This window comes from Anolis carolinensis, unplaced genomic scaffold (genome assembly GCF_035594765.1).
Source record: "Anolis carolinensis isolate JA03-04 unplaced genomic scaffold, rAnoCar3.1.pri scaffold_8, whole genome shotgun sequence".
NCBI classification, from domain to species: domain Eukaryota; kingdom Metazoa; phylum Chordata; class Lepidosauria; order Squamata; family Dactyloidae; genus Anolis; species Anolis carolinensis.
The window spans coordinates 28,598,172-28,613,968 of record NW_026943819.1 but is presented as its reverse complement, the minus strand read 5'-3'; the positions used below and the strand labels follow the sequence as shown (position 1 = coordinate 28,613,968).

The following is a 15,797-nucleotide window of genomic DNA, read 5'->3' as shown; positions in this document are numbered from 1 at the left end:
CACATCACATTTGCATGTTTTCGACCTGCTAGGTTGGCAGAAACTGGGGCTAACAGCGGGAGCTCACCCCACTCCCCAGATTCAAACCACTGACCTTTTGGACAGCAAGTCCAGCAGCTCACTGGTTTTACTCACTATGCCACCTAATAGTTAGGGAGAACCTAATACAAACGAATTGCAATCATCGGAGATCGGTTTTTCCTTTACCTTGTACTCTGCCTTTCATTGCAGCCATGGCCAGATACACGGTTCCTTTGAGCACCAACTGGATGGTGCTGCCGATGCTCCGTCCGACGTCTGCAAAGAACAAAGCAACCATAAGTCTGGTGCCATTGCCTCTCCCTTAACCCTTTCCTACCCTTTCCTATGGCATACAGTTCACAGAGGAATTGATCAGCAATTGAACAAGAGGTTTGGGGAGAATTCACCATGATTGACAAGAGTTGGACTCGACCTACATCCAGACAGCATTGTTAACCCAAACAGCGATGGATCTGGACCAAATTTGCCATGGATAATGGGACTTGCAGTACCTTCACTGATACTATGACCTGCACTGATAATGGACAGGGACCAAACTTGGCACAGAGAAGCCCCATAACCAACTGAATATAATGCAGGGATTAGTGGGAATGGACCTTGATTTTGGGAGTTATAGTTCACCTCCATCCAGATAAACTGTGACCTCCACTGACAATGGACGAGGACCAAACTTGGCACAGAGAAGCCCTATGACCAGTTAACATACTTCAGGTGTTAGTGGGAATTGGCCTTGATTTTGGGAGTTATAGTTCACCTACATCAAAATAAACTGTGACCTCCACTGACAATGGACGAGGACCAAACTTGGCACAGAGAAGGCTCATAACCAACTGAATATAATGCAGGGAGAATGGACCTTGATTTAGGGAGTTGTAGTTCACCTGCATCCAGAAAGCACTGAACCCAGGTAACCCCTGCAGCATGTACAATAAATGCATGTACAATAGAGTCTCACTTATCCAAGCTTCACTTATCCAGCGTTCTGGATTATCCAACGCAGTCTGCCCTTTGGTGGTCAATGTATTTGCAGTCAATGTTTTCGACAGATTGCAATGTTTTGGTACTAAAGTCGTAAATACAGTAATTACAGTAGAGTCTCACTTATCCAACATAAACGGGCCGGCAGAATGTTGGATAAGCGAATATCTTGGATAATAAGGAGGCATTAAGGAAAAGCCTATTAAACATCAAATTAGGTTATGATTTTACAAATTAAGCACCAAAACATCATGTTATACAACAAATTTGACAGAAAAGGTAGTTCAATACGCAGTAATGTTATGTTGTAATTACTGTATTTACTAATTTAGCACCAAAATATCACGATGTATTGAAAACATTGACTACAAAAATGCGCTGGATAATCCAGAACGTTGGATAAGTGAGACTCTACTGTACTACATAACGTTACCGCGTATTGAACTGCTTTTTCTGTCAAATTTGTTGTAAAACATGATGTTTTGGTGCTTAATTTGTAAAATCATAACATAATTTGATGTTTAATAGGCTTTTCCTTAATCCCTTCTTATTATCCAACATTTTTGCTTATCCAATGTTCTTCCGGCCCATTTATATTGGATAAGTGAGACTCTACTGTATCTCTGTGAATGAGTGTTTTGCAAGGTCTTTGCCTTTCTCTTCCAAACTCTCAGGATCACATAGCCTTGAGCCAAGCCAGTCAAAGTGGGGTTAAACTGCATTAATTCTACAGTGTAGATGCACTCCACGAAACCCTTTTCCTCCATGCAATGATATGAAAGTTTTCCTGAATTTAAACCTCACTGCCGGCTTAAAGGCTGCATCTGAGTCTGCACTAAAGTAATGCATGTTTTGATGCACATGTAATAAGATGCACATCCAAAAATGCAATGGATCGAAGTGGTCCAGGGATCCGTTGGGGAAAAAAGGCCACTCACTGTCCAAGTCCTGGAGGATTTGCTCTTTGGGGACGGCCACCTGATCCACCGCTCTCTGGACTCCCTGTGGAAAGAGGAAGATAAACACTTTGAAAGCATTTTCATCTAGGATGAAATTGTCCCCACATGAAAGCCTTCACTTGGGTTGGGGAACAGGATGCAACAATGGAGACCGGGTCGGATTGAGTGCCCGAACATTAATAGCCGAGCTTGCTGTTGACCTAAGCAACTCAAAAGATAGTTGCATCTGCCATAGATGTGGGCAAAATGTCAGGAGAAAATACTTTGGAACATGGCCATACAGCCCGGAGAACATGCAACAACCCATAGTTGCATCTGTCAAGTAGAAAATTTAGGTACCGCTTTATGCAGGCTTTATGCTTTCAAACTGCTAGGCTGGCAGAAGCTGGGGCTAACAGTAGGAGCTCACCCCGCACCCTGGATTCAAACTGCCGACCTTTCAGTAAGCAAGTTCAGCAGCTCAGCGCTTTAACCTACTGTGCCACTGGGGGCTCCATGTGTATAATAATAATAATAATAATAATAATAACAATAGCAGTTCTATCTTCCTGCTTTGTAGTAGAGGGTTGGTCTGGATGGCCCTTGGGGTCTCTCCCAGCTCTATGTGAATAATAATAATAATAATAATAATAATAATAATAATAATGAATAATGTAATAGTAGTTCTATTGTCCTGCCTGGAGTCTCTCCCAACTCTATGTGAATAATAATAATAATAATAATAATAATAATAATAATAATAATAATGTAATAGTAGTTTTGTCTTCCTGCCTGGGGTCTCTCCCAACTCTATGTGAATAATAATAATAATAATAATAATGCAATAGTAGTTCTATCTTCCTGCTTGGGGTCTCTCCCAATGTGAATAATAATAATAATAATAATAATAATAATAATAATAATAATAATAATAATAATAATACAATAGTAATTCTATCTTCCTGCTTGGGGTCTCTCCCAATGTGAATAATAATAATAATAATAATAATAATAATAATAATAATAATAATAATAATTCCCGGTGGTGATGGGCACACTGGGTGCTGTGCCAAAAGATCTCAGCCGGCATTTGGAAACAATAGACATTGACAAAATCACCATCTGCCAACTGCAAAAGGCCACCCTACTGGGATCTGCACACATCATCAGAAAATACATCACACAGTCCTAGACACTTGGGAAGTGTTCGACTTGTGGTTTTGCGAAACGAAATCCAGCATATCTATCTTGTTTGCTGTGCCATACAACGTCGTTGTGTTGATAATAATAATAATAATGTAATAGTAGTTCTATCTTCCTGCTTGGGGTCTCTCCCAACTCTATGTGAATAATAATAATAATAATAATAATAATAATAATAATAATAATAATAATGTAATAGTAGTTCTATCTTCCTGCTTGGGGTCTCTCCCAACTCTATGTGAATAATAATAATAATAATAATAATAATAATAATAATAATAATAATAATAATAATAATAATGTAATAGTAGTTCTATCTTCCTGCCTGGCAGAAGGGGGTTGAACTGGATGGCCCTTGGGAGCCCCTCCCTTCCAGCTCTTATGATCCTAAGCATTTTGAAAAGGTCATTCCAAAGCAAGGATTATGAACCGTACAGCGGCTTTATTAAGTAAGCCTTTTGCCCTGGAACGTTCAGTTCCCAAAGGGAGCCGACTCTGGGCGATTTCTTTTCCAGTGTGTTATTAGATGCAATATATGGAATGTTTAGTTTAATGCGGTGCAGGGAAGCAAATGAAGGTTATGTCTGCATGCACGCAGAGAGACGCCCAGCTTAACCCCGACTTCTGGAAAAGGGATGTTTGCAATGAACGGCACATGGGCCCAGATTTCACTTGGGGCAAACCAAGAAAAGGGCAAGCGTCACTGCTTTCGGAGTGCCCTGGATTTGTGTCTCAAAGGACACCCGCCTGCCAGAGCGCATTAGTGGCGCATCATGCTCTGAGGCTGCCTCTGCATCTGGTGCAAGTGGTGTGAAAATCTGCAAAAAGCAACGTCTCTGGCGACATCGGCCACAACAGAGTGTCACAGCCTCTGGCTGACTCACTTAAGAGACGCACAACCACACTGCAGAGTTAATGCACTTTGGCACCACTTTAACTGCCGTGGCTTGATGCTTAGAGCATCCCCAGAGTTGTAGTTTGGCACACGTCTGTAAAACTATAAACCCCAGGATTTGCGGTTTGCAAGTTCTGCAAGACGCTTCGCCTTCGCCAACAACAATTCCCAGGATTCTATAGAACTGAGTGGCAATTAAAGTGGCATGAAACTGCATTCATTCCACAGTGTGGATGCACCCTTTGGTCTGCTTTCAAGTCATGCACCTGTAACTTCTTTACATGAGTTTCATAATGACTTTGGTTAATCTCTTCTGAATGTTCTTTGACTGTTCTGTACATCTTTTGTCTGTGAAAAAGCCTTTGACAATAATAATAATAATAATAATAATAATTATTATTATTATTATTATTATTATTATATTATGACAAAGCAAACAAGAGAGATATGCTGGATTTCGTATCACAAAATCACAAGTCGAACACATCCCAAGTGTCTAGGACTGTGTGATGTATTATTATTATTATTATTATTATTATTATTATTATTATTATTATTATTATTATATTATGACACAGCAAACAAGAGAGATATGCTGGATTTCGTATCACAAAATCACAAGTCGAACACTTCCCAAGTGTCTAGGACTGTGTGATGTATTATTATTATTATTATTATTATTATTATTATTATTATTATTATATTATGACAAAGCAAACAAGAGAGATATGCTGGATTTCGTATCACAAAATCACAAGTCGAACACATCCCAAGTGTCTAGGACTGTGTGATGTATTATTATTATTATTATTATTATTATTATTATTATTATTATTATTATTATTATATTATGACAAAGCAAACAAGAGAGATATGCTGGATTTCGTATCACAAAATCACAAGTCGAACACTTCCGAAGTGTCTAGGACTGTGTGATGTATTATTATTATTGTTATTATTATTATTATGACACAGCAAACAAGATAGATACCAATAAAACTACATTAATTGAAAATAATACATATAATAATAAATAGAGTAAAATAATGTAATAGTAGCAACAATAATAGAGAAAAATAATAAATGTAATAATACCAATAATAATAGAGAAAAATAATAAATGTAATAATACCAATAAAAATAGAGAAAAATAATAAATGTACCATATATTCCCGAGTATAAGCCGACCCAAATATAAGCCAACCAGGACCCTCACCCGAGTATAAGCCGAGGGGGGCTTTTTCAGTCTTAAAGAGGGCTGAAAAACTAGGCTTATACTCGAGTATATACATTATTATTATTATTATTATTATTATTATTATTATTATTATTATTAAATAAACAGATAAAAGTGATATTGCCTAAGCACAACGCATGATGTATTGTTCTGCAGTTGCAAAGAGCACATAATGAAAATATAAATCTCTACGTCTCACAAATGCACACACACACACATATATATGTATATGAATGACACCACTTTCCAATGCACAAGGGCTTTCAGGGTTTAGACAATGGAGTTGCGCATGAGACTCAATGGCGCATGAGACTCGGGTCAAGATGGGTAGCAGAAGACAATAGAATTGCAATCCCAGTTTTGCAGGGAAGATGCCATTCACGTGATGCCGCATGGTTTTGCTCACCTGGGGGATGCCGTTCACATGGCGCCGCAAAGCTTGAAGGGTGTTCAATGCGTCCCGGCTGCCCGGCTCCATTTCTTCCTTCACCCTCTGATTGGCCGCAAAGGCACAGACAACGCCAGCCCTGCAGAGCGGAAGCAATCTATCAGAATGGTTTCATGCATGGACATAGAATCATGGCATCACTGAGTTGGAAGGGACTTCTAAAGGCCGTCCAGTCCAACCCCCTCCTGCCACAAACAAGGCCCTCCCGACAGATGACCATCCAGGGAAGGAGAGTCTACCAATGCAGCCGAGTCCACTGCTGGACAGCTCATACGAAGATTTTCCTAATGTTTAAGGATATGCCTTTCAACCGCAGTATGAATCTATGACTCCATTGGGTCCCAGTCATTAGAGATAGCAAGCATGCTCGCTCCTCAATGGGGCATCTTTCCAAATATTGGAACATGGCTCTCATCTCAGCCTGCTCTTCTCCAAGCAGAATAGTCAGACTATCCCTTCTTTCAATCTAGACACGATGATTGATACAGATTATAATCACATTGGCCTTTTTAGCTGCTGCGTCGTACAGTCAACTCATGTTCAGCTTGCTGTGCATTAAGACCCCAATATCCTTTTCACAGCAGAATATCGCTTTCATTCAGTCTAGACACTAGACTCTTATTGGGCCGGGCTGTGGCGCAACTGGTTAGTAGCCAGCTGCAATGTATCACTACTGACGGACAGGTCATGAGATTAAAACTCGGATCGGATTGAGCTCCCGACCATTTAATAGCTTAGCTTGCTGTTGACCTAAGCAGCTTGAAAGACAGTTGCATTTGTTGAGTAGAAAATGTAGGTACCGCTTTATGTGGGGAGGCTAATTTAATTTACGACACCATTAAAAAAAACTTCCAGCAGCGTGCAGAAAGGAATGAGGAAGTATTACTATCAAGGACTCGGTGTCACAAGTGGACAATGAAGTGGCAGCTCCCCCTGTGGACGGAATCGAGCATAACCTCATAAGAATACTTCTTTCTGTTTTAAAAGCATATGGCACTTTATCACTGTTACTTATTTCCATGATACCTGTCCCCACCGGTTTACTTTTAATTACTCTGATTTTATCTGCTTGGATTTTAATGCATTGTCCATTATTTTATTTTGTGTATCGTTGGAATGTTTTAAGTTTTTGTCAAATATGTTGTATTGTTGTTTCGGGCTTGTCCCTGTTGTGACCTGCCCCTGAGTCCCTTTGGGGAGATGGGGGTGGGATTTAAAAATAAAGTTTATTATTCATTATTATAAAGCCAGAATCTGGAAAATGTTAAATTGTATGTCTAATGGTACTGAATGTTTGCCATGTATATGTGCATTGTGATCCGCCCTGAGTCCCCTTTGGGGTGAGAAAGAAGGACGGAATATAAATATTGTCAATAAATCAATAAATGCGTGCCTTTGATGCGTTCTGCTCAAGACGATGCACCGTCCCCATCCCAATGGCACTTACAGGATGACCAGTGTGGTCAAGAGGAGGCCGAGCATGAGGAGGTTGCGCTGGCACCGCAGGGAGCGGCGGTAGGCCTTGACCCGTCCTCCACACCGCCGGCGTCTCCCGCAGCAGCAGAGGCTCAGACCCACGGCCGGAAGGGCCACGAAATAGATGACCGCAATGGTGGCACAGACGAGGTATCCCGTTTGATACTGGAGGATCTGCAAAGGGTGGGAGGAAGAGAACACGACACAACGCTGTGATTTCTCGTCCTGGGTTGTTGTCAAGACTCAGGCTACGGAGCACCAATAACCATACGCAGAGGCCAGATTCTATCTAATATCTTTATTAAAGGAATATATAAAGTCAATAAAAACAAGTGAAGAATAAAGTTCAGAAGTAGACCTTTCAGGAAAGGTCAAATATAGTCCAGGAAAACAATGTCCAATATGAGATATTAGAGTCCAAAGTTGTAATCTAATAACCGAAACACACACTTTGCCAAGCAAAGTGTGGGGAAATGACTAGGTCCTTTAGTCCAATGGAGCTTGACAACAAGGCTGGAAGACAAACTAGATTCTTGGCAAACAAGGCTTGATATGAGGCAACAAGAAGCAAGAGGCAAGAAGCAAGAACGAGGTCCGTGGCGAGGTCCGGGAAACAAGGCTGGCTTGGAAACTGGAACAAGATCCGTGGCAAGGTCCTGGAAACAAAGGAGTAGCGTAGTCTACACACGATCTCACTCCTGAAGCTGACGAATTGACTCCGCAAGGATCCCCCTTGCGGGAAACAGCTATATAGGATCTTGTTTTCCCGCCAAGGAACACTTTCCCTGGGGAACAAGAAGTGAAACCCAAACTGTGTCCAGATGCATGACTCCTTAAGATTTCCCAAGGGAAACAGGCTTAATCAGCTAATTGTCTGGCAGCGATCCTGGCGCTTCGGCGACTCGCCTCCCGAGCGCCTCTATCTCGATTATAATTATCCCGGCGAGAGAACGGGGGAGATTTCTGCCCAAGGCTTGTTTGGCTGGCTTCTTGAGGGCAAACATCCTGCAGGTGCAGGGGCTCCGATTCTGGCTGAATCGGTGGGAAACCCAACTTTTCCTCTTCATCTGCCACAATAGTACTAGGAACAGGACTACATGGCCCATGAGACATCACAGTTGTCAACATCATTTCCTATACATATCTCTTTGATGGAGCCACAAAAATAATGTTTCCGGAGTAGAACAACTACTTTCAGGGTAAGGACCGCACAATTAAACAGGAAATAACACTTTCAAACCAGGAACAGAAAAAAAAATCAAATTTAGTTACATAGCACTATAGTACGGTAGAGTCTCGCTTATCCAACACTCGCTTATCCAACATTCTGGATTATCCAACACATTTCTGTAGTCAGTTTTCAATAAATCGTGATATTTTGGTGATAAAAGTAGTAATTACTACTTAGCATTATTTCGTATTGAACTACTTTTTCTGTCAAATTTGTTGTATAACATGATGTTTTGGTGCTTAATTTGTAAAATCATAACCTAATTTGATGTTTAATAGGCTTTTCCTTAATCCCTCCTTATTATCCAACATATATGCTTATCCAACGTTCTTCCGGCCCGTTTATGTTGGATAAGTGAGACTCTACTGTACTATTATTCCACTTTAGGTAAAGGTTTTCTCCTGACATCTCCATTTCTAAGTCTAAGAGCCGGCGTTGTCCATAGACACCTCCAAGGTCCTGTGGCCGGCATGACTGCATGGAGCACCGTTATCTTCCTTCCAAAACAGTACCTATTGGTCTACTCACATTTGCATGTTTTCGAACTGCCAGGTTGGTAGAAGCTGGGGCTAACAGTGGGAGCTCACCCCCGCTCCCCGGATTTGAACCGCCAACCTTTAGGGCAGCAAGTTCAGCAGCTCAGCAGTTTAACCCGCTGTGCCACAGGGGGCTCCATTATTCCACTTTAATTGCCATGAAATCTTGGGGTTTGTAGTTTGGCAAGGCACTGCAGTTCTCTGATTATTATTATTATTATTATTATTATTATTATTATTATTATTATTGACACAATGACATAGTATGACACAGCAAACAAGAAAGATATCCTGGATATTGTTGTTGTTGTTGTTGTTGTTCTTCTTCTTCTTCTTCTTCTTATTATTATTATTATTAGATATGCTGGATTTCGTATCACAAAACCACAAGTCGAACACTTCCCAAGCGTCTAGGACTGTGTGATGTATTTTCGGATGATGCGCGTAGATCCCAGTCGGGTGGCCTTTTGCAGTTGGCAGATAGTAATTTTGTCAATGTCTATTGTTTCCAAATGCTGGCTGAGATCTTTTGGCACGGCACCCAGTGTGCCCATCACTACCGGGACCACCTGTACTGGTTTCTACCAGAGTCTTTGAAGTTCAATCTTGAGGTCCTGATAGCGGCTGAGTTTCCAAATGCCAAATGTTTCCAAATGCCAGCTGAGATCTTTTGGCACGGCACCCAGTGTGCCCATCACCACCGGGACCACCTGCACTGGTTTCTGCCAGAGTCTTTGCAGTTCAATCTTGAGGTCCTGATAGCGGCTGAGTTTTTCCTGTTGTTTTTCGTCAATGCGATTGTCACCTGGGATGGCGACATCAATGATCCAAACTTTTTTCTTTTCCACAACTGTGATGTCTGGTGTGTTGTGTTACAGAACGGAAGTTCCACATTATCTTTGCGTGCTCATTTTCCAATACTCTTGCAGGTTTGTGTATTTAACAGTATAGGCGCACTCCTAGAATACAAAACCTTTGTAAAATTATATGAGATGCCAAAAGTCTGCCAAACTGGTCGGTTTGCCCTTTTGCATCCAGCGCAAAGGTGTGGACCAGCAGGGACGGCATCCTTCCACCTACAATATATTTAGAAGCATTTTAATTATGGTTTAAGCCAGGGTTACACCAGCAAAGTCCCCAACTGTGGTTGCAATTCTAGGCTCCCTAAAAAGACATTTACTCCGTGGAATGAATGCCGTTCAATTGCTGTGGCTCAATGCTATGGAATCCCAGGGTTTCTAGATCTTGCAAAATAACCCCAAACTCTTTAGAGTTGCTTTGCATTCAGGTTGGATCTCCAACTGTGTACAAAACTGCCAGGTTTTATTCCCTTAAGGATGGCTTTTCTATGGAAACATCTCTCACCTGAGAAGTTCTAGCAGACGGCGGGTCGTTCAAGGCCTCCCTCAACAGATCTGTGGAAGAAGAGAGACTATTGTGTTGTCAAAGGCTTTCATGGGTTGCTGTGAGTTTTCCAGGCTACATTCCAGAAGCATTCTCTCCTGACGTTTCACCCATGTCTATGGCAGGCATCCTCAGAGGTTGTGAGGTCTCTTGGAAACTAGGCAAGTGGGGATATACTCGAGTATAAGCCGACCCAAATATAAGCCGAGGCACCTAGTTTTACCACAAAAAAACTGGGAAAGCTCAGGGCTTTAACACACTGTGCCACCAGAGGCCCCTGCATATCATTGTAAAGGGTATAAAAACCCTAGTGTTCCTTTGTTCGTTATTGGGCCGGGCTGTGGCGCAGCTGGCTAGTAACCAGCTGCAATAAATCACTACTGACCGAGAGGTCATGAGTTCGAAGCCCGGGTCGGGTTAAGCCCCCGACCATTAAATAGCCCGGCTTGCTGTTGACCTATGCAGCCCGAAAGACAGTTAGGGAAATTTAGGGACGCTTTATGCAAGGAGGCTAATTTAACTAATTTACAACATCATAAAACTGCCAGCAAAACACGAGGAATGTAATGAGGAAGTACAGCCACTAGTGGACGGTGAAGCAACAGCTCCCCCTGTGGCTGGAATTGTGAAACTGGAAAAAAAAAAGTTAAATGCCTCTGTGTCTGTCTATATATGTTGTTTGTCTGTTGGCATTGAATGTTTGCCATATATGTGTTCGTTGTAATCCGCCCTGAGTCCCCTTCGGGGTGAGAAAGAAGGGCGGAATATAAATACTGTAAATAAATGAATAAATTACAAGGAAGGGTCCTATACTTATTCGCTTTTGCCAAATGAGAATAAACCTTTGTTTTCTGCAGCACTTGGAACTCTCTTTTGTCTCACTGCCTCAAAGCCTTTGTCTGCCGTTTCAAGACCACACCTGGAATCACATTGTGTCCAATTCTGGGCCCTGCAATTGAAGGGAGATGTTGCCTCTAAGCTGGAAAGTGTCCAGAGGAGGCCGACTCTGGACAAGATCAAGGGTCTGGAGAACAAGCCCTGTGAGGAGCGGCTGAAAGAGTTTAGCCTGCAGAAGGGAAGCTGAGAGGAGACATGATGAGGGCCATGGAGCAAGATGTGAGGGGAAGTCATAGGGAGAATGGAGTAGGCTTGTTTTCTGCTGCCCTGGAGACTAGCAGCCCTTCCACACAGTCCTAGATTCCAGAATATCAAGGCAGAAAATCCCACAATATCTTGAGTATGGACTCAGATAACCCAGTTCTAAGCAGCTATTTTCTGCCTTGATATTCTGGGATATTGGGCTGTGTGGAAGGGGCCTAGGACGCAATGGAACAATGGCTTCAAACAACAGGAAAGAAAGGAAATTCCAACTGAACATGAGGAAGAACTTCCTCACTGTGTGAGAGAGCTGATCAGCAGTGGAACTCCCTGCCCCGGAGTGTGGTGGAGGCTCCAGGAAAGGAGAACCACCTGAACATGAGGAAGAACTTCCTAATTTTGAGAGCTGTTCAGCAGTGGAACTCTCTGCCACGGAGTGAGATAAAGGCTCCAGGAAAGGAGATTCCACCTGAACATGAGGAAGAACTTCCTAATTTTGAGAGCTGTTCAGCAGTGGAACTCCCTGCCCCAGAGTCTGGTGGAGGCTCCAGGAAAGGAGAACCCACCTGAACATGAGGAAGAACTTCCTAATTTTGAGAGCTATTCAGCAGTGGAACTCTCTGCCACGGAGTATGGTGAAGGCTCCAGGAAAGGAGATTCCACCTGAACATGAGGAAGAACTTCCTAATTTTGAGAGCTGTTCAGCAGTGGAACTCCCTGCCCCAGAGTCTGGTGGAGGCTCCAGGAAAGGAGAACCCACCTGAACATGAGGAAGAACTTCCTAATTTTGAGAGCTATTCAGCAGTGGAACTCTCTGCCACGGAGTATGGTGAAGGCTCCAGGAAAGGAGATTCCACCTGAACATGAGGAAGAACTTCCTAATTTTGAGAGCTGTTCAACAGTGGAACTCTCTGTCCAAGAGTGTGGTGGAGCCTCCAGGAAAGGAGAACCCACCTGAACATGAGGAAGAACTTCCTAATTTTGAGAGCTGTTCAGCAGTGGAACTCCCTGCCCCGGAGTATGGTGGAGGCTCCAGGAAAGGAGATTCCACCTGAACATGAGGAAGAACTTCCTAATTTTGAGAGCTGTTCAACAGTGGAACTCTCTGTCCAAGAGTGTGGTGGAGCCTCCAGGAAAGGAGAACCCACCTGAACATGAGGAAGAACTTCCTAATTTTGAGAGCTGTTCAGCAGTGGAACTCCCTGCCCCGGAGTATGGTGGAGGCTCCAGGAAAGGAGATTCCACCTGAACATGAGGAAGAACTTCCTAATTTTGAGAGCTATTCAGCAGTGGAACTCTCTGCCACGGAGTATGGTGAAGGCTCCAGGAAAGGAGATTCCACCTGAACATGAGGAAGAACTTCCTAATTTTGAGAGCTATTCAGCAGTGGAACTCTCTGCCCCGGAGTATGGTGGAGGCTCCAAGAAAGGAGATTCCACCTGAACATGAGGAAGAACTTCCTAATTTTGAGAGCTGTTCAGCAGTGGAACTCTCTGCCCCGTAATGTGGTGGGGGCTCCAGGAAAGGAGATTCCACCTAAACATTAGGAAGAACTTCCTCACTGTGTTAGAGAACTGTTCAGCAGTGGAACTCTCTGCCTCAGAGTGTGGTGGAAGCTTTGAAACAGAGGCTGGATGGCCATCTGTCAGGGGAGCTTTGAATGCGATTATCCTGTTTCTTGGCAGAATGGGGTTGGACTGGATGGTCCATGAGGTCTCTTCCAACTCTAGGATCCTATGAGTCCTCACCTAGGGAGGTGATGGACATCTTACCTGCAGGGAAGGGGTTCTGTTGGACCACGTCCAGGTAGCTGTGGACCAGGCCGTAGAGGGGGTCCAAGGGTCCCGGGTTCCTGCGGTGGACCAGGACCCTGTGGTCGGCGCCCACGTCCGCAAACCGCAGGACCAGAGATGGACTTTCCGAGGAACATGGCTGGAGGTGGGCCAAGTTGGGGCAAAGCAGAGCCAAGGCGGAGAAGAAGAAGAAGACGAGGAGAAGTCCCATCGCTGGTGTCTTTGTGGCAAACGGGCCTCGAGCAAGAAGAACGGGAACGCTACACAAAATTAATAAAGAGATTTAGAACAATGTCGGAGGCTTTCATGGCCAGAATCACTGGATTGCTGTGAGTTTTCCAAGCTGTCTGGCCATGTTCCAGAAGCATTCTCTCATGACGTTTTGCCCACATCTATGACGGGCATCCTCCGAGGTTGTGAAGTCTGTTGGAAACTTGGAAAGAGGGGTTTATATATCCATGGAATGATGTCCAGGAAGAACTCTTGTCTGTTGGAAGTAAGTGTGAATGTTGCCATTGGCCACCTTGATTATAATTGAATAGCCTTGCAGCTTCAAAGCCTGTCTGCGTCCTGCCTGGCAGAATCCTTTGTTGGGGAAAAACCATGAAAATGAATAAAATCCAATTGATTAATATCCCTCCTTTCTCTGCTACAGAGGGTATAACAAACTTAGAATACTTAAAGTCATGAAAATAAGTTGAATGGAAATGAAAAATTACATATAATAACCATAACAGTGTACAGTAGAGTCTCGCTTATCCAACATTCTGGATTATCCAATGCATTTTTGTAGTTAATATTTTCAATACATCGTGATATTTTGGTGCTAAATTCGTAAATACAGTCATTACTATATAGCGTTGCTGCGTATTGAACTACTTTTTCTGTCAAATTTGTTGTATAACATGATGCTTTGGTGCTTAATTTGTAAAATCATAACCCATTTTGATGTTTAATAGGCTTTTCCTTAATCTCTCCTTATTATCTAACATATTCGCTTATCCAACGTTCTGCCGGCCCGTTTATGTTGGATAAGTGAGACTCTACTGTACCTTGACTTTTTTCCAACCTCCGCACCCCTCCCATGCAAAATATTAGATATTGCTGTATCTATTAATTGATTAACAATAACTGCAAAACCCCTACCTTCCCTTTTTCTTTCTTCCCAAACCTCTACACTTTCCCCCCTTATATGTGTGGGGGAAAATGGGAAATGTCATATATATATATATATATATATATATATATATATATATATATATATACATACATACACACACACACACACACACACACACATATATACATACACACACACACACATATATATATATATATACACACACACACATACATACATACATATACATACAGTAGAGTCTCACTTATCCAACACTCGCTTATCCAACGTTCTGGATTATCCAACGCATTTTTGTAATCAATGTTTTCAATATATCGTGAGATTTTGGTGCTAAATTCATAAATACAGTAATTACACTATAGCATTACTGCATACTGAACTACGTTTTCTGTCAAATTTGTTGTATAACATGATGTTTTGGTGCTTAATTCATAAAATCATAACCTAATTTGATGTTTAATAGGCTTTTCCTTAATCTCTCCTTATTATCCAACATATTCACTTATCCAACATTCTGCCGGCCCGTTTACGTTGGATAAGTGAGACTCTACTGTATATTATCTATATATATAAAATGGTAATGAAATTTCGGCCTAGGACAAAACAACAAAACTACACATCCCAGAAACACTAAACTTGGCAGCACAACCCCTCATCCATGCCTCTACGTTCAGACAACAAAAAGCTCCAGCTACTCCAGAAAACGGCCAGGCTTTGAGACTGCAAGGCTATTCACTGCTATTCCACCTGGCCAACAAAGGATTCCCATAAGCCACAGCAACGCGTGGCCGGGCAAAGCTAGTATATATATATTTTACAAGAAAATAAAAAGCAAGAAGTTAATGGGAAGTGTCCAGACCTGGGATTCCTGGATCTTCTGTGTCTTCAGTGCTTTGAAGCCCGGCTCCAAAAGCAAAGGGCCGAAGGAGAGAATGCCATCCTTGCGGTGCCTCCTCCTTCCCAATCCGTGAGTGCCTCTTCTTCGCAGGAGAAAAGAAAAAAGCCCAAAAGCCCAAACCGGCTGGACCAGTTTGATGCCTTCCTTCCTATGAACTGGGATAGGGTGGGGCGGCCGGTTGGGTGGAGAAGAAGGGAAAAAGAGTGAATGGGTGGCGTGTTTTCTCTCTCTCCGGAGGTGTTTGCAGGCCAATCCCTATGTCTGGTCTTGCACTGAATCAGCAATTATTATTATTATTATTATTATTACTATTATTATTATTATTGACACAAAGACATAGTATGACACAGCAAACGAGATATATATGATGGATTTCGTATTACAAAATCACAAGTCGAACACTTCCCAAGTGTTCAGGACTGTGTGATCTATTATTATTATTATTATTATTATTATTATTATTATTATTATTATTATTA

The 15,797-nt window shown here is 42.3% G+C and overlaps 1 protein-coding gene across 1 annotated transcript in view; it reads right to left on the bottom strand.

The window, feature by feature from the left end:
* Positions 1 to 15,420, bottom strand: part of prom2 (prominin 2) — a 55,561-nt gene extending 40,141 nt beyond the window's left edge. Inside the window, exons 1-7 of the mRNA XM_062961116.1 lie at positions 15,280 to 15,420; positions 13,259 to 13,539; positions 10,350 to 10,399; positions 7,189 to 7,391; positions 5,700 to 5,820; positions 1,959 to 2,022; positions 208 to 297 (exon numbers count right to left, since the gene is read on the bottom strand). Coding sequence (XP_062817186.1) covers positions 208 to 297; positions 1,959 to 2,022; positions 5,700 to 5,820; positions 7,189 to 7,391; positions 10,350 to 10,399; positions 13,259 to 13,490 — 760 coding nt within the window. The 5' untranslated portion in view covers positions 13,491 to 13,539; positions 15,280 to 15,420. The remainder of the gene's footprint in view (positions 1 to 207; positions 298 to 1,958; positions 2,023 to 5,699; positions 5,821 to 7,188; positions 7,392 to 10,349; positions 10,400 to 13,258; positions 13,540 to 15,279) is intronic.
* Positions 15,421 to 15,797: the final 377 nt, after the last annotated feature.